The sequence below is a fragment of the Anomaloglossus baeobatrachus genome, chromosome 1 (genome assembly GCF_048569485.1).
Source record: "Anomaloglossus baeobatrachus isolate aAnoBae1 chromosome 1, aAnoBae1.hap1, whole genome shotgun sequence".
In the NCBI taxonomy this organism is placed as follows: Eukaryota; Metazoa; Chordata; class Amphibia; order Anura; family Aromobatidae; genus Anomaloglossus; species Anomaloglossus baeobatrachus.
The window spans coordinates 743626949-743648616 of NC_134353.1; the positions used below are offsets into that span (position 1 = coordinate 743626949).

Sequence of the window (21668 nt, forward strand, 5' to 3'; positions counted from 1 at the left end):
AAAAGTTTAGTACGACTCTGCCAGTGGGTAGGTGGCAAAACTCCACAAATCTGACACACTGGCCCCAACCCCCCCCCCCGAGATTTTCTAAAGCGGAGAAATCACAAAGATATGGAGAACTATATAAGGTAGACCCACTAGGACGAAGTAACTTCTACAGGTAACCATAAGTTCGCAGGAGAGCTTAGTCAAGTAGGTTCTTCTTCCCTCGAACTCCTGGAGCGTCGTTTGCGCGACGTAGTAGCCGGTTGCCAGGTCTGAGGAAGTGGCGGCATCTGCTGGGGCATAATCCAATCTGGTAAATCTGGAACAGGGAGGTCAAAGGCCCGGCAGAAAGGCTCGAGATCAGCGGGGGCCCGGAGGCTGGCCTGTGTCTCTCCTCGCCGTGCGGTGAGGCTAAACGGGAACCCCCATCTGTAAAGAATGTTGTTATCCTTCAAAGACGACAGTAGTGGGCGGAGAGCCTTCCTCTGCTGGATTTTGGTACCTCGGTACATCACTTGTTTTGGCGGTCGTGCTTTAAACATTATTTCTTCTTTAAGTTGAAAGTCAGTGATATGGCAGATAATATCCCTTGGATTCCCTTTCAGATTTTTAGGGCGTAAGGCCCTATGCGCTCTATCTATGGGAATTGGATGGTCAGGAGGTTGCTGCAGAAGTGAGTTGAATATAGTCTGCAAAATTGTTATGACGTCCTCCTTTGCTTGGGACTCGGGTACACCTCTGACCCTTATATTATGGCGTCTGCCTCTGTTGTCCAGATCCTCAATATGGCGCTGCAGCTCCCTTATGACGTCAGCCTGAGAGGAGGTTTGGGACTGGAGGTGACGGATGACTGTTCTAGCTTCCGTATGGTCGTTTTCCAGCTGGTTTATTCTTTTAGAGATGGAAATGACATCCTGCCGGACGGCCGCTATTTCAGATCTGCAGGCATTTTTAACCTCAGAAATGAGTGTTTGAAAATCCTTCTTGGTAGGGAGCTGTTGGACATGCTCCCACCACTCCGCAGGTAGGCACATAGGTTGCGTGATAGAAAGGCTGGCCCCTGCCCTCTCCTGGGCCCTCTGCCTGGTGTTATCTACACCTGGTGGATCGGAGGGGGACCCGGAGGTCTGAAGTCCCGTGCACTTTATTAATTTGTGGGTTCTTTGGGGCCTAGGGATGAGGGTCTCATTATGCAACATTGGTGGTTCCAGTGGAGAAGACAGGGAGTCACTGCCCGACACTATTTCACTGTCCCATGGGGGCCTGGGGACTCCAGCACTCTGCAGGGCCTCATGTGTGCCCCCAAAAACCTCCCTGCTGCCTCCTGTCATGTCCTCCATTCCCTCATTGCCTCTGCTCTCCAGTCCCAGCTCCCCTACGCTCCACTCTATGCCACTCACTCCTCTCAGTGTGGCGTCCACTTGGGCCGCAGGGCTCCAGCCGCCACCGCGCTCCAGCACCTCCAGAGGAGGGAGGGGCGGCATCATCACCGCTGTCCTCACTTGGTTCCCAGGGCTCGCCTCTAGGGAGAACGGCAGTCGCTCACCTGGCCTGGGAGATCGGGGGTATTCCGGGTCCTCCAGCTCACCACCTCCACGTTCCTGCTGGGCCACAGGTGAGTCCCCGCGCGTCTTCCCTGCCGCCGCCATCTTGACTGCGAGGCAAGCCTCCATCTCGCCGGCGTTCACGGGACCCCGCTCCTCACTCCCTCTTCCCTCTGCAGCACGTACCGGCAGTCCCCGTGAAGTCTCCTCCGCGGCTGTTGTCAGGCGAGGGGAGAGGTGCTGAGTCACCTCCACAGCACGGGCCTCCTCCTGCTCCTGCTCGCCGGGCGGCTCCCTTGTTAAGTAAGAGTCCAGGGTGAGTGCTGCTGGGGTCCCAGGGTCTTTAGCCATCTTTGGGGGCTTCTTCTTCCCCATTTTGGATCCTCCGTGCTTATGCAAAAGTGCTTTTTATAATCCCGGGTGAAGGAGCTCAGGACCTAGGCGTCTTGCCTCATGGAGTTCCGGACACGCCCCCTATTGTTTCATTCTTAATGGGGAAAAAGGGGGGTGATTTATTTATTTTTTTTTACAGTATTTAATAGTCTCCTTATGGGACTTTAAGCTGTGATCATCTGCTCGCCTGTGCTATAAAGATCAGTGCATCAGCACTGCTCTATTTAGCAAAAATCACAAACTTCTGTGAATGCTATTTCTTGGCCAGGAGGATTATGATGACAGGCACGGGGATCATCAGTTGACTCCTGCCTGTATTGACAATCCATTGACGCTCCGCGATCATGTGACGGGGCCGCCAATGCGTAGGATTAGTGATGCACGTCCTCTCTTCCTCGTTAGAGATTGACAGCAGCATTTAACTAGTATCAGCTGCAGGTAGATCTCCAACCCACCCACGGCTGTTAGGCACTTGATGGCTGATTACATTAGCAGTTAAGTGTCGGGAATGATGCGGGCTTGGCGTGTAAGCCCGCATCAAAAACCGGGACATGACAAATGACGTACAATTATCTCATCATTTGTGAAGGGGTTAGATCTAGTAGTTTTTCAGATGCATGAATTTTACTCAGCACTGAGAATTGACAGAATTTGAGTTTCTCATAATCTCATTAAAGGGAATTTATCACCAGGTTTTTGACACCTAATCTGAGAGCAGCATAATGTAGAGACCCTGATACCAGTAATGTGTCACTTACTATGCTGCTTAGTGTAGTTTTGATATAATCACTGTTTTATTAGTAGGACATTATGACTAGAGAACTACTTGGTGTGCAGCCAGGAGCGTATGGCAAGAGTTATACAAAGCTCCACATTCAAATAACTGCTAGATCTGCAGCAGAAAAAAAAATAACTTTTAGCAGCCCAGTAAGTGACACATCGCTGGAATCAGGATCTCTGACTTTACATGATGCTGCTCTCAGATGAGGTAGCAAAAATCTGGTGACAGATTTCCTTTAAAGGGCATCTACCAAAATTATCAACCCTCCTAAGCCCTTTACAGAACCAGGCTGTGTCCATCCTCCTTTATTGCTGGATCTTTTCTCCCAAGACATGTAAGTTTTTAACCCAGATAGAGGCATTTAAGTTAGTGTCCTGGTATATAAGATCAATTTGCTGTTGGCTAGCAGCAAAGAAGTTAACTCCTTCACACCAACCCTTTAGTTTTTCCCTCCTTTTCTTCCAAGAACCATAAAATTCTATTTTTTTTGTCAATACAGCCGTATGAGGGCCTGTTTTGTTTTTTTTTATTTAACTTTTATTATTTTATTAATAACACAGGAAACCACGTATTGTACAGAATAAAGCACAATGTCAGAACACAAGCATTATATCAAGGAATTGCTAGCAGATTGAATCGGTAGGCCTAAAATATGGGCAGATACAAAACTCAAGACTGTATCAACAACGATGAGAGCTGTAACCGACTACTGTCAGAGGATCAACATAATACCTTTTTATACTATATAACAAGGTCACCTTAGAGGAATGAACAAAACCGGGGCCGTAACTCAAGTGTGAGTTGGCAGAATAGAAGATACTGAGTAAAACATGAACAAGAAAGAAAAAGAGAGAAAAGAAAAAAAAAAGGTGGGAGGGTTGGGGTTGAAAAAGGGTAGGTGAGTTTGTCAGGATGGAGGGGGAGGTGGAAGGTTTCCAGACACTGACATAGTGCAAATTCAACCTGTCTCCAGCAGTGACATGTAATCATCAGATACCTTAAAGGGAACCTGTCATCAGAAATTTCGCCCAAAAGCTAAAAGATTCCCCCTCTACAGCTCCTGGGCTGCATTCTAGGAAATTCCCTGTTATTATTGTGCCCCATGTGAGACCAAAATAAAGCCTTTATAAAGTTCTACCTTTTTGTATGCAGCTTCTGTAAATCCGTCACGGGGGCGGGCTCTCTGCCGTCCGTTATTCTGCCTCCTGGTCCTGTATGCCGCCCCCATCGCTCCTTTCCATATCTGATGCACCGCCCACTGCTCCAGCCATCCCCGCGCATGCCCAGTGCCAGTCTCACAGGACTGAGCAGTTTGACCGCTGGTGACGTGTGCGCAGGCAAGTGATTATGGACGGGACTGTGACTGTTATCAGCAAGTACCTGGCCATAATCTCTTGAGCGCGCAAACCTCTCCAGCGGTCAGACACACTGTGCTCAGGGTAGTGCTAGACTGTATGGGCTGCTTCCAGGGATGACGTCCCTTTGTCATGTGATAGGGGCGTGTTCAAAATACTATCACATGACAAAGGGACGTCATCCCTGGAAGCAGCCCATACAGTCTAGCACTACCCTGAGCACAGTGTGTCTGACCGCTGGAGAGGTTTGCGCGCTCAAGAGATTATGGCCGGGTACTTGCTGATAACAGTCACAGTCCCGTCCATAATCACTTGCCTGCGCACACGTCACCAGCGGTCAAACTGCTCAGTCCTGTGAGACTGGCAGTGGGCATGCGCGGGGATGGCTGGAGCAGTGGGCGGTGCATCAGATATGGAAAGGAGCGATGGGGGCGGCATACAGGACCAGGAGGCAGAATAACGGACGGCAGAGAGCCCGCCCCCGTGACGGATTTACAGAAGCTGCATACAAAAAGGTAGAACTTTATAAAGGCTTTATTTTGGTCTCACATGGGGCACAATAATAACAGGGACCTTCCTAGAATGCAGCCCAGGAGCTGCAGAGGGGGAATCTTTTAGCTTTTGGGCGAAATTTCTGATGACAGGTTCCCTTTAAACTCTGCCCAGTTATACCAGGTTCTAACGAACCGGTCTTGAGAGTTGTGAGTTATGGAAGTGAGGTCTTCGAGCAACATTGTCTCGTTTATCCTAGCGAACCACATAGCCATCGTAGGAGGGTTACTTTTTTCCCACAAGCGAGGTATGCAAGCTCTGGCTGTCGTGATTAAGTGTCGTAGTAAAGAATTCTTGTACTTTTTCGTTGAATATATCACAGTGATGTAAAAGGGCCGGATCCAGAGTGGTGGTCAAGCTAGTAACTTTATGTATAACTGTTTGTACATTCTCCCAAAACGGGGCAAGGCGCCTACATGACCAGAAAATATGCATCAGACTACCCTCCTCCTCATCACATCTCCAACACAGTGGGCTCACTTCTGGCAGATTGAGTGCAGTCTAGTAGGAACTGTTTACCATCTAATGAGCAACTTAAAACTCGCTTCCTGATCACGGGACGAGATAGAGGATCTATGGGTCAGAAAACATATCTTTTCCCATTGGGCCTCAGAAAACTGCATTTGAAGATCGTCCTCACATTGTGATTGAAATTTGGTTTTAGTGTTCCCAGTGGGTGTGTTAATAAGATTATATGCCATAGAAAGGGTATGTCTAATGGGACCCATGCTTATACATTCCTTCTCAAAAGGTGTTGAGTTTTTGCGGGATAAGTTGTGCTATTGAATGACACCATATTGTGTACTGAAAAATGGGGGAAAAAATTCCAAGTGTGGTGAAAGTGCAATTCCACAATTATTTTTTTATTTTTTTTATTTACCATAACTATGTGGTAAAACTGACCTGGTAGTATGATTCTCCAGGTCAGTACGAGTATGTAATCAGAAAAAAGAAGTTAGTGTGCAGCTTATTATCTGTATTATAGTACGAGTATGTAGACACCAAACATGTTTAGGATGCTTTGTTTTTTTTTCTTTTTTTTGGTGGGGGGGGGAGGGAACAAAAAACAATTGTGACCCAACAAATTTTCATTGTTGTCGCCACTTTCAGAACACCGTAACGTTTTGATTTTTTGGGATTTAGGGCTTAATGATGGCTTATTTTTTACGCAGAGCTGATGTTTTTTAATTATACCATTTTGGGACAGATGCAATGTTTTTATCACCTCTTATTGTATTTTATTACAATGTTGCGGTGGCCAGAAAAACTTAATTCTATCGGATTTTAGTTTTTTTCGTAACGCTGTTTACTGATCTGATTAAATTATAGAATATTTTGATAGAGCAGACATTTCTGAAAGTGGCAATACCAAATATGACTAATTATTTTTAATTTGTTTTATTTTCAGTGGGGCAAACGGAAGGTTATTTGAACTTGTGTTTTTTTTTGTCTTTTTTCATATTTATATTTTTCTTTTTTTAAACTTCTTATTGGATTTACTAGTCCTCTTAGGGGATTGAAGTTGTGAGTGTCCGATTGCTTGTGCCATACAGAGCAGTACATCAGTACTGTTCTATATAGCAGAAATCTTGATCCCCTATGAACGCCGAGCACATATAAAATAACTTCAAAAAGGTGCAAATAAAAAAATAACATGGGTGCAAACTTCAAAGATGCGAAACACACAACACTAAACAAAAAAAATAAATGCAACGGTAATGCTGAATCGGGGTCATCAAGTCTGCCATCTACGAACAATAAAATAAAACTGAGCAGCCCAGTGTCTGAGAAGAAGGTATGACCTGCAAGGCGGAGTCAACACTTTTTTTTTCACCTAGTGCCAGGTTGTATAGCCATGGTCCCATGTTCCTCAAAGCTGACTATACGAATTATTGAAAACTGTCAATTTGATATATTTTGACCTTAAATGAATAGACTAAAAGGCTTGAACAGTTATAAGGAAATTTAAGAGCAGATTGTAGTGTTGTACTTTAGTGTTTAGCTTTGCTGCCATAAACTACAACCATAAAGCTACTTCTTCTTCTTAGTGTACAAGTCTGCAGTTACTCGGACTGCAGACTTGTGAGTCCTCACAATGTGCTTGTTGTCAGGATTATCGGGTGTGGGGTTGTCATGTTGCTGCAATTATGTGATTTGCGTATTTCCGGCAGCATTTCAACTAGACATATCTGGCTTTGCTGAATTCTGTTGTATCAAGTCTTTGCACAGGTGGTACTGAAATGACTGAAAGTACTTAAACATTATTCATTAGGCTGGACTCATACTTGCGCGTGACTCGCACGAGGATCCCATCGCACTGCCCGGATTGGACGGCGGCACTCCTGACAAAAGCGGATCAGCTTCATGTATTTCTATGCAGCTGACTCGCCGCCAGATGGTCAGAGCAATGTGATCCTTAAGGCCGCTTTACACGCTGCGATATCGTGACCGATATCGCTAGCGTGGGTACCCACCCCAATCGGTTGTGCGACACGGGCAAATCGCTGCCTGTGGCGCACAACATCGCGTGGACCCGTTACACTACTTACCAGCCTAGCGATGTCGCTGTGACCGGCGAACCGCCTTTCTAAGGGGGCGATTCGTTCAGCGTCACAGCGACGTCACAGCAGCGTCACTGAACCGCCGCCCAATAGAAGCGGAGGGGCGGAGATGAGCGGGACGAACATCCCGCCCACCTCCTTCCTTCCGCATTGCAGGCGAGATGCAGGTAAGGAGAGGTTCCTCATTCCTGCGGTGTCACAAGGAGCGATGTGTGCTGCCGCAGGAACGACGAACTACATCGTTACTGCAGCAGCAACGATATTCGAGAATGGACCCCCATGTCACCGATGAGCGATTTTGCACGTTTTAGCGACGATGCAGAATCGCTCATAGGTGTCACACGCAACAGCATCGCTAAAGCGACTGGATGTGCGTCACTAATTCCGTGACCCCAACGAGATTGCTTGAGCGATGTCGCAGCGTGTAAAGCGGCCTTTAGGCTATGTGCCCACGGGAGATTAAACCTGTGGATTTATCTGCGGAAAATCCGCGGATTTTACAGATAAATCCGCAGGTTTCAGCATGCACAGACACTCCCCATGTTATCCTATGGGACATGGGGAGTGCTGTGTCCATGCTGCGGACCATGCTGCGGATGTCCCGCAGTCGCACGTAATTGCATGTCAATTCTTTCTGCGGAATTACCTGCGGAAACCCCGGCCCTCCACTATGGAGATAGGGCCGGGACTTCCGCAGGTAATCCGCGGGTTTACCGCAGCTATTTTGCTGTACTACCACAGCTAAAAATAGCTGCGGATTCCAGAGAACAGCTGCGGGAAATCTGCGGCCGTACCTGCAGATATATCCGCAGGTGCGAGGTCCCGTGGGCACATAGCCTTATGCAAATCACATGCAAGTGTGACTACAACCTTAATATACAATGCCGATATTTAGCATATACAATAGCATTTCACGGTACAAGCAAACGTGTATAAGGTAAACATTTATAATATTACCTGAGTCAGTTGGATATTGGTGTTTTTCTCATCTGCAGCAAGTATCACTTGCAAAGTTCCTTCAATAGTCTCAAAGTCATAAGGATCCAGCTAAAACAAAAACATTTTTAATGCTTCTTAAAATAAATATATATATATATATATATAAATATGAAAAAGAGCAACAACTCAAGTTTCCCCCAAATCACAATACTATTTGTAGTGAGAGCACGCGATAACATTGGTTTCTAAATTTTCAAGGATATAAATCACATTCCATCACATTCGCTTTTTCCTCACCTTCTTCCAAGCGCTATAACTTTTTTATTTTTCAGTCCACATAGCCACATGAGGGCTTGTGTTTGGGGGGTTGAGTTGTACTTGTTGAGTGACACCATTAATTTTATCATGTGATACACTGGAAATCAGGAAAATGAAATAAATTCCAAGTGCATTGAAACTGCAAAATAAAGTGTAATTCCACAAAGTTTTTGGGGGGTCTTCTTTACCATGTTCACTATATGTTAAAACTGACCTGGCAATACGATGCTCCAGGTCAGTATGATAACGCAAGTACCAAACATGTATAGATTTTTTTTTTCTTATCAATAAACTGGTGGGCGGAAAAATTCAGATATTTGTATCAAAACAAAAACATTTTGTGCATTTCTGCCATTTTCCGAGACCCATAACATTTTACATTTTTGGGATTTTGGGGCATCACTTATGCTCACTAACAGCGGGTCTGCTACTTTGCATCTCTTTGTTGTACAGCTGAACTAGATTCATCCTCCGGGCTTACAGCTTTGTTTCGGCATAGCCCTAGGCATCACTGTTTGCCTGCAGGTGGATCTAGTTTAACTCCTCACTGTCTGACATACTCGGATAGTGTGGTTTTTTCTATGGCCATACATGTAACGGGGTGCCAGGGGTGCCTCGGGGGTTGTAGTCATGGCCCCTTTTTCTCTCAGGCTTACCCCTGGCTCCGCCGTCACTATCGGGACAGGAGATGTCCTGGTGGGACAGAGTGTGGTGGTGCAGATGTCGTCCGACGTACAAACACTCTCCAGGCATGATTCGGTGCAAATAAAAGGCATTCTTTATTACACAGTTCTTCACACAACCGGCAGTTACAGATGACTTGCACACTTCCTTGAGCTGGGGGAAAACCTGTCCTGACGTCTCCTCCAGTGGGGATGTGCCCGGCTAATCTGCTTCACCTGGCTCCCACTACGGCTACCCACAGACCGGACCCACACCGGTACTGCTTCGCACTTGAGGTTCCGCCTTCTCCTCTTCTCTCCGGTTTTCCTATACACTCAGCTCCCCACACTCTGCCCCTTCTCTGCTTCTTCTCTCCCGTCCCGGACTCAACTGCCTTCTCATCTACTTTTTTTCCCTTTTCAACTCTCCTTCTCCCTCCCCTTACTGTTGCCGGCTCCTCCTTTCCTCTGCCCTGTTTCTGTGGTGACAGCCGTCCCACCCGGCCACTAGGGGATCCCCTAAAACAGTAAAAGCATGTAACCATAAAACATTTTTATTAAATCACATTAACATTTGGGGGAAACTGTACCTCCTTGTAAGGGATCTGCCCACCCCTTACATACCTCCCCTCTTTAAGCCTAAGCCTCCCGGCAAGGCACAAACCTAAAAACATATTTATGTAATAAAGTCAGTATAATAAAACTACAAGCATGTTCACCTTAGGGCACGCGCAAAGGGTGCACCAGTCCGGCGCCCGGAGTCCCTCCTGGGAGCTCCCGGTCTTAGTAGGGTACGTGCCCGGAGGCTTTCAGCAAGCACTCCCGGTCTTTGTCGATTTTCTGCCCGGAGGCTTTTGCAGCACTCCCGGTCTTAGACGGCAGGAACACCAAACAACACGTTCTTCTTCATAACGCGGAGGGAGCCCCTGGCTCAGTCCAGCATCAGGCTCCTCCCGGGCTTAGTAGCTTGAACTGATTGCAAACAACAGCAGAACTTCTTCAGCTCTGAACGCCGGTATTTAAACATAAACAGGTCTAATTCTTCCGGTCTTGACAGTTCACTCTTGGTGATAGGCACGTTGCCATTCAGCCCGTTGAGCCTTCACGTAGTCCGACAAAGACTGTCCAGGTAACCGGCGCAGCCTCCGGAAGGGCTCATAATTGACGGTTGGCTCCGGTGTCTCCGTCTCCGGTCTTGTCCCTTCAACCCCCGACGGGGGTGACAGGGTCGCTACACGGGACGGCTGGGGGCTGCCCATGACGATTACCGGGTGCGTAACCAGGCTCTGCTGTATAGCCAGCACCGCCGGGGTCCCTTTCTCTGGGTCAGCGCTCGGTCCGGGCATGACTTCCGGGGCTACGGCCAGTGTGCTTCTCGGGTGGGAGATCTCCGCTAGTACCGGTCTTTGCTGTGCCCGCCGCCGGTACTGGCATTCCTCCCACTCAAGTTCTTGCTGCCATTGAGCAGCCTCTTGGGTAGTGGGCATCCGGGTCACTCCGACCGCAAAGAGGCCTCGGCATCCCACCTCTCTCATAAACCGCACCTTCTCTCCTGGATATAAAGTGTGGAGGCGTTGTGGTAGGCCCTCGGTGTTAAGGTTCACCCGATTGTAAAAATAGTGATCGCCGGTCTCTTCATCCTCGATGAAACCGTAGCCTTCCTTCTGGTTAAATTTCACCACAGTCCCGACGGTACACTGGCGCTCGAATTCTTCACTCCGGGGACCGGCCATCATTTCCCGGGCCACGGTCTCGGCCAGCAGCCTCTCCTGTACCGGGTCGGGTTCTGGTGATGGGGACGTCCGCTGAGGCAGGGGTGACGGCTGTACTGGGCCCCAAAAGAAACCCCACTCGTACTTTTCTAGCTCCCGGACTTGTGGTTCTTCCGGGGCCGGAACGGTTACGTGGGTTGAAGATCCCACCGCGACTGGCGGGGGTATCTCCGGGCACGGGTATGGGGTTCCCAGGAGCCTGTTCCCCGACGGCAGCTGTGCGGTGTAGGTCGCCCGGACCTCGGTCGTCGTCTCTCCGGTGACGGCGTCCCAGGTCGTAAGCCAGGTGACTTTCGTAGGCCGCTCCGACCCTCCGGGCACCGCCGGTAAGTTGTGAGGAAGTCCTTCCGCGGTCTGCTTTGGGCGTCCTCTACCCAGACTAGTTGCTGCCAGCACGGCCACCACATCTTGCTGCTTTCTGGAGGTCTCCATCTCGTTTTCAGTCAGCGTCTCTGATAATGGCGGCGGGGTCAGTGGAGATGCTGGAGGAAGTGGAGGCGGGCCTACTTTTCCCGCTCTCGGGTATACTCCACCCCCAGTCTCACACATCAGGTCGACCCCTCCGCGGCGGTTCTTCTTTTTCTCTGGAACACCGCCCACTTCACATATCTTCATCCGTGCCCTGGGACCGGCACCTCCCCTCTTTGGGCGGAGCACTCCGAACTTCTTTTTCGGCACCGGCCAGCCCCAGGCTCTTCTTTTGGCGCCAATTCTTCGCGCGTTTTCTGTGTCCTTGAAGACGACGGCCATCTTGCCGCCATCTTGTGCCCGGTCTAACGCCTTAGGCACTACTTCTTCTTCCCACCAAGGGATCGGGACTCTTCTCCAATAATCCGGATCCTGTGTCCTAGGCACCACTTGATCTCCGTCTTCTTGGGTCGGGACCCCTTGCATACAATCCGGATCCTGCCGACTACGCCACATGTAACGGGGTGCCAGGGGTGCCTCGGGGGTTGTAGTCATGGCCCCTTTTTCTCTCAGGCTTACCCCTGGCTCCGCCGTCACTATCGGGACAGGAGATGTCCTGGTGGGGCAGAGTGTGGTGGTGCAGATGTCGTCCGACGTACAAACACTCTCCAGGCATGATTCGGTGCAAATAAAAGGCATTCTTTATTACACAGTTCTTCACACAACCGGCAGTTACAGATGACTTGCACACTTCCTTGAGCTGGGGGAAAACCTGTCCTGACGTCTCCTCCAGTGGGGATGTGCCCGGCTAATCTGCTTCACCTGGCTCCCACTACGGCTACCCACAGACTGGACCCACACCGGTACTGCTTCGCACTTGAGGTTCCGCCTTCTCCTCTTCTCTCCGGTTTTCCTATACACTCAGCTCCCCACACTCTGCCCCTTCTCTGCTTCTTCTCTCCCGTCCCGGACTCAACTGCCTTCTCATCTACTTTTTTTCCCTTTTCAACTCTCCTTCTCCCTCCCCTTACTGTTGCCGGCTCCTCCTTTCCTCTGCCCTGTTTCTGTGGTGACAGCCGTCCCACCTGGCCACTAGGGGATCCCCTAAAACAGTAAAAGCATGTAACCATAAAACATTTTTATTAAATCACATTAACATTACGGGGAAACTGTACCTCCTTGTAAGGGATCTGCCCACCCCTTACAATACATATCAGTAGTTGATTGTGAAACTGAGCTTATCGCTCATTCATGTTAAGTGGTTGACCATTAGCCTTTTAGGAGAACTATAACTCCCAGCATGCAATAAGATCTGCAGGACATACTGGGAGTTATAGATCCCCACATGAGTGGTAGAGTGCTTTTTTATGGTACTCTGCAGCGACAAAATGAAGATGCAGGGTCAGGGGCACTGCACTGTGCTGCTACGGCCTTGCTTCTTCATTACGTCAGTATGCCCACTTCCTCCTGTCTAGCGCAGCGGCAGTGATTTCAGCAGGGCCAGGCAGACAGCATTAACCTGAATGCAAGGCTTATGCTGCCTGTCATGCCGGCTGCTGAAAAGAATTTTCACGACTGCGGTACTGACAGACCTGACACTGCTGTCAGCCTGCTCCTGCCTCCTGTTAGTCCAAAATTAATATTCACTGCTCCCCACGAACATAATCACACCCACCTCTTGGCACAAGCTTAAGTGGCAAGAGGTGGGTGGGATTATGAGCGTGGCGAGCAGTGAATATTGATTTTCTTACCTAGTGGACACATGATTGCCCGACCACCGGCTTCCTTCAGGTGACAATGCACCTGCCTACTGTGACCCCTCTCCAGAGCAGCCAGGTATGGTACATCAGGACTATAACACGCATCCCCCACTTTCCTGACAAATTTGGGGAGGAGATTGAGGGAAGTTCATCTTATAGCCTGAAGAATACGATTCGTTATTGCTTCCACCACCAATAAATCCTAAAATCTTTTATAAATACATTAATGCCAAAAGGAAAACAAAGGATAGTATCGGCTCCCTAAAATATAATAACAAGTTAGTTATAGAGGAAAAACTGAGATATTAAACAGGCACTTCTCATCTGTGTTCACCAAGGAACTGACTGGTCCAGGGATCATTCAACAAGTGAAAAATCAAAGGTCACCACCCGATATAATTAATTTAACACAAGATGAAGTACGCCTGCGTCTGAGTAAATCAAACATTGACAAATACCCCGGGCCAGATGGCATTCATCGCTCCATAATCGACAGACCGCTGTATCTCATCTTCTTAGACTCGCTTGTAAAAGGGTTGGTGCCTCAGGATTGGAGGACTGCTGATGTGGTAGCGATATTTAAGAAAGGTAAGAGGGTAGATCCAGGCAACTACCATCCAGTAAGCCTGACATCAGTAGTATGCAAAGTTTTTGAGGGCATTTTAAGGGATGACATGCAAAAATATATTGCATAAAATAATATAATAACTGACAGACAGCATGGATTCCTGAAAGATAAGTCGTGTCTAACCAACATGTTGGGGTTCTATGAGGAGGTAAGTGCAAATCTGGATATTGGTAATGCAGCAAGGACTAGGGAAACTAAATGCAACTGGGTTAGGAATTGGCTAAAAGATAGGAAACAAACAGTAGTCATAAATGGTACATTCTCTAAATGGGCTATAGTCAGCAGTGGGGTGCCGCAGGGATCTGTGCTAGGACCAATTCTTTTTAATCTCTATATTAATGACCTTGGGGATGGGATAGATAGGAAAGTGTCAAGGCCCAGTCACACACAACGACTTACCAGCGATCCCGAAAACGATGCGACCTGATGGGGATCGCTGGTAAGTCGCTGGGAGGTCACAGGTGAGATGTCACACAGTCAGATCTTACCAGCAATGCAGGAACAATACAGGTCGCAGTAGCGACCTGTATAACGATCTCAGCAGTCACTGTGACCCTGTCACACAGTGTCAAATACAGCGATGTGTCCTGCCCAGCAGGACATCACCTTTGAAGAAAATGGCCTGGACCATTCTGCAACGACTAGAGATCTCACAGCAGGGGCCTGATCGCTGGTAGGTGTCACACATAACAAGATCGCTAACGGGATCGCTACTGCGTCACAGAAACCGTGACTCAGCTGCGATCTCGCTAGCCATCTCGTATAGTGTGACGGTACCTTAAGTCTTCCAAGCTATGTAGGATATTAAAAACTAACCTTGATAGTACAATAATACAAAAAGATCTGGATAAGATGTCAGAATGGGCAGATACTTGGCAAATGAGATTTCATATTGATAAATGTAAAGTAATGCACCTAGGACGGAGTAATCCTATAGCTGCGTATACATTAAATGGAAGTAAACTACAGAACAGAAGGTCTTGGGTATTCTAGTCACAAATAAGCTGAGCAGCAGCATTCAATGTCAGGCAGCAGCTGCAAAAGCAAACAAGATTTTAGGGTGTATAAAAAGAGAGATTAGATCCCGTGATCCCAACGTTTTGTTACCCCTCTAAAAATCACTTGTAAGGCCACATCTGGAATATGGCATCCAGTTTTGGGCTTCACATATTAAGAAGGACATACAGAAGTTAGAATCAGTTCAAAGACGGCTAACAAGACTAATACAAGGAATGGAAGGCCTCCCATATGATGAGAGGTTGAAAAAGTTATATATGTTTAGCTTAGAAAAAAGACGTCTCAGAGGAGATCTCATTTATATGTATAAATACATGTGTGGTGAATATAAAGGACTGGCACATAACTTATTTCTTCCAAAGACAATACTAAGGACCAAGGGGCATACACTGTGTTAGAAAAGCGATTCCGGCAGCTAAATAGGAAAGGGTTCTTTACCGTTAGAGCGGTCAGATTGTGGAATGCCCTACTGCAAGAGGTAGTAATGGCAGACACTATAACAGCTTTTAAAAAAGGGCTGGATGATTTCCTCAGTACACATAACATTGTTGGTTATAAGTCACTTAGTGACAAAAGGTAGAATTGGTGGAGGAAGGTTGAACTAGAAGGACCAAGGTCTTTTTTTCAACCTATGTAAAATGGTTTAGGTCCCCTGCCACTCCTCAATTTACTAGCCATCACAATGATGTGTTATCTCTAGCTATGTCCCTTCATGCTTTATCACAGTGCCTAATCATGGCAACAAAATCACAATGAAGAACACGTCACTGCAGTTATTGGCTACTGCAGAAAAACACATTACCTTGGTAGACAAACCAAGGAGTGGCGAGACATACAAGCAGCGGAGAAGTCCCATAGATGCATGTATGGTCGCCACTCCATTCCGATGGGTCATTTCAGAGTCCACACTTGGGATTGGAGGAGGTCCCAGCAAGAAATCACATATACTGTAGATGGGTGATAACTTGGTAAGATAGGATGAACTTAACCCTTTAGGGTTCAATGAAACTCATATTGTGAAAAAATTATATTTAACAAAAGAGGAGCAGTTTTGATGTATTATTGGTAGCACAACATGATTGTAGTGGGTGATTATTTATTTTACCTTATGTAGAATTCCGCTCAGACTAACCACAAGGTCTTGAGTGCTATTTAGCAGAGGAATTATCTGTTTTGCTTTTGTCACCAGCTGAGAATGTTGATCAGCATCCACAATACAATCATCATGGCTATTCTTCCAACTTGACCCAGAAAGAAGTAGAGTTTCTATATAAAGCTGGAGAGCAGCATCAGAGTCCAACATAAAAGTGCTGCCAAACAAATCAAGAATACAATTTGGCATTTTTACATAAAATCCATTTAGTCCATGCATAATGAGCAAGTAGAGTTTTTACCTGCAGTACTTCAAAATAAGAGCCGTATCCACACGGGAGTGCTGAACTAAGGTGGAAATGAGCTCTTTCTTCTGTTCAGAATTTTGTCTAAAGGCAGACTGGAAACAAATCTGCAAAATAATGTGACAAAGTTTACATTAGGTAAAGCATTTTGCATTTAGTGTCAGTTCTTTCTTTACATTAGATGTTCTAAAAATAATATAAAAAAAGGATTATGTTGATGCACTGGTCCTGAAGAAGAGGTATATCCTTGAAACGCGTAGACCGATGGAATAAAAGAATACGTTTATAACATCAACGTGCTACATCTTCATTTTGGCTGATGCGCGGCATTAACCCCCTCTTCACTCTGATTTGTATGCACATCCACGTGGGGCCGCAGCAGACGCCATCATCTTATGCTCTATCAGTGGTTGTGACTATCACAACCTTTTCAGGTTTGGTATTACACTATCAGCGCTCCTTATTTTTCAGTTTATACAAAAATAAAAATAGAGAGAAACACGAATAAACCATAACACATAAGTTAACTTAACATGAATAGAAACAGTATGTGTAAGGAAAAAACATGTACATGAAAAACCAATAGTGGTGTCATCAATGTGTCATCCGTGTGCAATCTGTGTTTTTCTAGTATGATTAAAAAAAGATAGCAATTGCAAAGCTTCTCCGATACTTTGCAATATTAAACACGTATAGCACACAGACGGCATCCGTGTGCTATTGTGGTATTTCCTTAGATTTGTATTGGTCATTGTCATCTGTGCTGCCAGAAAAAAACAGCATCTACATCAATGTCCTCTTAACAACATGTACTAACAAAAAACAACTTCTGAATACAAGACTGGATGGGGGGCACGGACTACACAATATATATTCTTAGATTACAGAAAGGTCATGTGCGCACGTTGCGTTTTTTCACACATTAACGCTGCGTTTTAAACTGCAGCGTTTCAGTGCCAAATTGCATGTGTTCTGCTTCCCCAGCAAAGTCAATGAGAAGTCCGAAAATTCAATGTGCACGCTCCTTTTTTAAACGCAGCGTTTTGGATGCAAAAATCGATGCGGAAAAAAAAGCAGCATGCTACTTTTGTGCATTGTAGCTGCGTTCTCCACCCATGGAACTCAATGATGTGGGTCAAAACGCAACCAAAATGCACTTGGACTGCATTTTTGTTGCGTTCCGCATGCTTGTTTGACAAACAAAATGCAGGTCTTTCAGTCTCTCTCTGTCTGACGGTTGGGCTCTTTCTCTGTCAGTTGGTCGCTCTGTTTGTCTCGTTCTCTGTCCGTCGGTCGGTCTCTCCCTTTCATACTCACCAATCACTGGTGCGGCGCTGCTCAGCCGTCACAAAGCTCCGGCGGCTTTTCCTCTTTTGAAAATGCCGGTCGCTTATTATTCCATCTCATATTCACTGCTTTCCCCACCCACCGGCGCCTATGATTGGTTGCAGTCAGACACGCTCCCATGCTGAGTGACAGCTGTCTCACTGCAACCAATCACAGTCACCGGTGGGTGGGTCTATATCGTGCAGTAAAATAAATAAATAATTTTAAAAAAACAACAACGTGAAGTCCCCCCAAGTTTAATGCCAGCCAAGGTAAAGCTACATGGCTGAAGGCTGGTATTCTCAGGATTGGGAGCTTCACGTTATAGGGAGCCCCCCAGCCTAACAATATCAGTCAGCAGTCGCCCAGAATTGCCGCATCCATTAGATGCGACAGTCCCGGGATTCTACCCGCCACATCCCGAATTGCCCTGGTGCAGTGGCAATCGGGATAATAAGGAGTTAATGGCAGCCCATAGCTGCCACTAATTCCTAGGTTAATCATGGCAGGCATCTCCCCGAGATACCTTCCATGACTAACCTGTAAGTTAAAGAAAATAGACCCACACATCCAAAAAATCCTTTATTTGGAATAAAAGACAAAAAAACCCAACACACTCTCTTTCACCTCTTTATTAATCACCAAACACCCATCCAGGTCCGACGTAATCCACACGAGGTCTCACGACGCTTTCTCTGCTACATGAAGCTGACAGAAGCGGCCACAGACCACGACCGCTCTCTGTCAGCTCCACGCATCAACTGAAGTGAGACGCGCGATCAGCGATGACGTCACTCAGGTTTACCCACGGCCACCGCTGGATCCTCCAACTGTGACAGCAAGTCGCCCTAGTGACTGAAGTGAGCTGCGCGATCAGCGATGACGTCACTCAGGTTACCCGCGGCCACTGCTCTCAAGTGGAGGACTCTAGCTGTGGCCGCGGTTAACTTGAGTGACGGCACCACTGATCGCGCTTGCTCATTTCACTCAGGGGATTTGCGGTCACCGGTGAGTCCTTCAGGGGTGACCGCTAATCAGGACGCGACACACAGACAGAGCCGCGAGATGACAATGAAGTCGGGTGAAGTTCATTAGAGTTAATTCTCATCGCATGACTGTCTGCTGTCAGCAGGCATATAGAGGAGCTAAATTGCCGTGGGACCACACTGACAAAAATGCATGCAAAAAGCATGCGTTTTGGATGCTTTTTTGTTTCTTACAAACGCAGTGTTTACAGTTGTCCAGTCTGCCAGAGGGTGCGGTTTTTTTTTCTGCACTTGACAGAACGCAGTGTGCGCACATACCCAAAAACAGAGACTGTGTAACCTGCCAATACAGGTGCCTAAAGATGTTACTTACTCCAATATTGCTGAGCTGGATGCCCCACTCAGCATCAGTAATAAGCTCCTGAAATTTGAGCAGTTCTTCATTTTCATGATACACAAGGGCAATTTGAGCTCCGACCACAGCTACAGCCTAAATAAAGAAGATCATCATGTTATTTTTTCCTTTAAAGCGAAATGTCCAACTTTCAAACGGTTCATCATGTAATTCTCAACATACCAACACCTTGCTGTAATTCTGCCACGTGTTGTTTATGACGGCCCAAAGCTTTTCAAACACTTCTTTCTTGGGAAGGAGAGAGCAATATGCCAGTGCAAGGTTACAATCCACCACTCGACAATTAAAAACCTGCCTCAAAGAAATAAATATATAAATATAAATAAAATATATCACAAAGCAAACAGCTACGTTAAGACCAGTTTCCTAAGTTTGTTTTTCTAGATCTGTGCTGGATCACTATAGAAACAGCACAACAAAACTTGTGTGCGTGGGAAACCCCTTTAAACCAGGAACTGCCCTCACTCCGGACACGTCTGTATAAAAAAATAACAGTTTTCTCCATGTTGTAACAATTCTTTGGCATCTTTTCTTATAAAACTCTGTATTGTGCTGTTCTGGACTTATTGATTCTACAAATGTATGAGCTAACAACTTTGTTGTTGCACATTTTTAACCCCTTTACGACCAAGGCCATACTGGTACGTCCTTCGTCACCTCCCTCTAGTTTCCGTGTTCCCCGGCAGCAAGCCTGCGGTAATCCCCGCACATGATGTCTGCTGATCTGATCAGCAGAAATGTGTAACTAACAGGTGAAGATTCACCTGTTAATCCCTTATATCGCACTGTGAAATACTGACAGCGCAATTTAAATGGCCGCGGTGGGGATCGAGTCGTTGCCTGCTGGCATCGGCAGCCCCATGATGCAATCACAGGATGTCAATGTGATACGATGGTGGGGCGGGGTTAGCTGATTACCCTTGATGCTGCCATGGCTCACTTCCTGTGAGAGCCAGCAGAGCGCCGGCACTCACAGGAGATGAGCATTTCTGTTGATCAAAGTGCTGCTGCTCTGATCAGGAGAAATGCAAAGGCGATAAGACCAGACAGTGCAGTGATAAAGTCCCCTAGGGGGACTAGTAAAAATAAACAAAAAATGTAACTAAATAAATTCACGTTATTTTTTTTGCATTGAATGTTCATTGTTATTCAATGATAGTGCAGCTAATCTGTAATTTTTAGTGCAAAGTTATGTCAGCAACAACTTTTTTTTTCTCACCTTATGTAATAAGGCCATTGTAGTGTCTTTTATGAGTCCAACTGTGCTTTCTCCTATCATTGCAATAAATGTTTTGGTTTCTGCCATTAGTTTTTCATCATGCAACTTGGGGAAAAAAAAAGGAACAAAAAATGTTTTATTCTAAGGAGTAAACATGCAATCGCAGCTATATGAAAGATATCTCAAAATATAAAATAACTTTTATGTAGCCTTGGAATAGATTTTAGAAAGGTAGATTATTAGTTTTTGGAAAAACTACAAGTTTTAAGAGAGTTGAAAACTGGTTTCTATTAATGCCTCATGCGTTAAAGCCACACATTACTTCTATACCTTTGCACTTAAATTGTTATCCATATTGTTTGAAACACCATATTGTAGACAAGTACCAAATGCCCAAACTATGAGTTGCAACGTAAGTTCACATTGGCTGCACTCTTGCAAATTTTCCAACAATGCAGATATAGGTGTCTTAGCAGGTAACAATGCATTTTCACCTGTTGAATCATAAAAACAATATATGATAAATACTTCAAAAGTGCATTTCTTCCATAAATTACAAGAAAGTCATGACACATATACAGCCCAAACAACACAATGTAAATTCTTATTGAAAGTTTAGGCATTTTCTTTTCTGAAGAGGATATTGGCATATTTAATTTCCAAGAGGAGCATTGCAAAGCCTACAAGTCTCCTTACACTAACAACGCATTCTCCATAAGGAGAAACGTTGCCCAATAGAAACCCTGTCAGAGGGTCTCTCATCCAGCCATCCTGTAATGATGAGGAGCAAACACCATGAAACATGGGTCTACAAATGAAGTGTCTGCTTTGGCTTTACTTTCCAAGTCATGGGGCAAGACTGGTTAAACAGACGATAATGACTTTTAGAATTGCTACCCCAACAGAAAGCACAACAGTTCTAGTCCTCTTCCTCTTTGAACATAATATTTGCATAAGTCTTGGTCAAACATTATTTTATTTTTTTCAGGTTTTTGTTTTGAATTTTGTACCAAAAGCCCAAAACTAAGAAAAGTTACAAAAACTTGTGGCTTTAGGGTATTCTATTTTTTAATCCATAACATCCTAAAGGATGTATATTTGTTGTAGATTTTAGCAGCAGATTTTACCTTTTCAGTGTAGATTGAATAGAATATAAATTTAAGACCATTTCTTTACCTTAGGTTTTCATTCCAGCCCCACATTTTTGAACATAACATTACATCATATAACAATCAGAGGTAAACAAGTCTCTATTACCGTTACTGTATGGACGGTTGGCCAAATTCACGCAATCCAAAGGATACAGCTTTCTACCTGCAATGCAAATATGTTAGTTTTTCTACCGGATAGCGGGGATTCTTCTTAACAAATATTAAGCTGCTCTAAACATATTTTCAAACAGTAGGTTATTTTTCATAGTGCCAAATTAAGAGGAGCAAAATACTACATTATTATATCTCCATTTACAAACGCATTTAATTACCATCTGTACTTGGAACAAAAGCAGTAGTTAAGTCATAGGCAACTGGCACAACAATCAGTGGATCAAGGACAATTCCCTCTTCACTGAAGAAATCCTCATAGGTCCACTCTTCATAGTGATCTCTTTCACCTCCAAAACTGGTATTCTGGAAGGAACAGACAAGTTAT

General features: G+C 45.8%; 1 protein-coding gene across 2 annotated transcripts in view; it reads right to left on the minus strand.

The window, feature by feature from the left end:
• KNTC1 (kinetochore associated 1) overlaps positions 1-21668 on the minus strand; it is a 371840-nt gene that overhangs the window by 112803 nt on the left and 237369 nt on the right. For both annotated transcript variants that reach the window (XM_075323096.1, XM_075323086.1), the window contains exons 37-45: positions 21502-21646; positions 21276-21332; positions 20349-20512; positions 20019-20123; positions 18962-19090; positions 18758-18874; positions 16070-16179; positions 15781-15985; positions 8129-8218 (exon numbers count right to left, since the gene is read on the minus strand). In XM_075323096.1, coding sequence (XP_075179211.1) covers positions 8129-8218; positions 15781-15985; positions 16070-16179; positions 18758-18874; positions 18962-19090; positions 20019-20123; positions 20349-20512; positions 21276-21332; positions 21502-21646 — 1122 coding nt within the window. The remainder of the gene's footprint in view (positions 1-8128; positions 8219-15780; positions 15986-16069; positions 16180-18757; positions 18875-18961; positions 19091-20018; positions 20124-20348; positions 20513-21275; positions 21333-21501; positions 21647-21668) is intronic.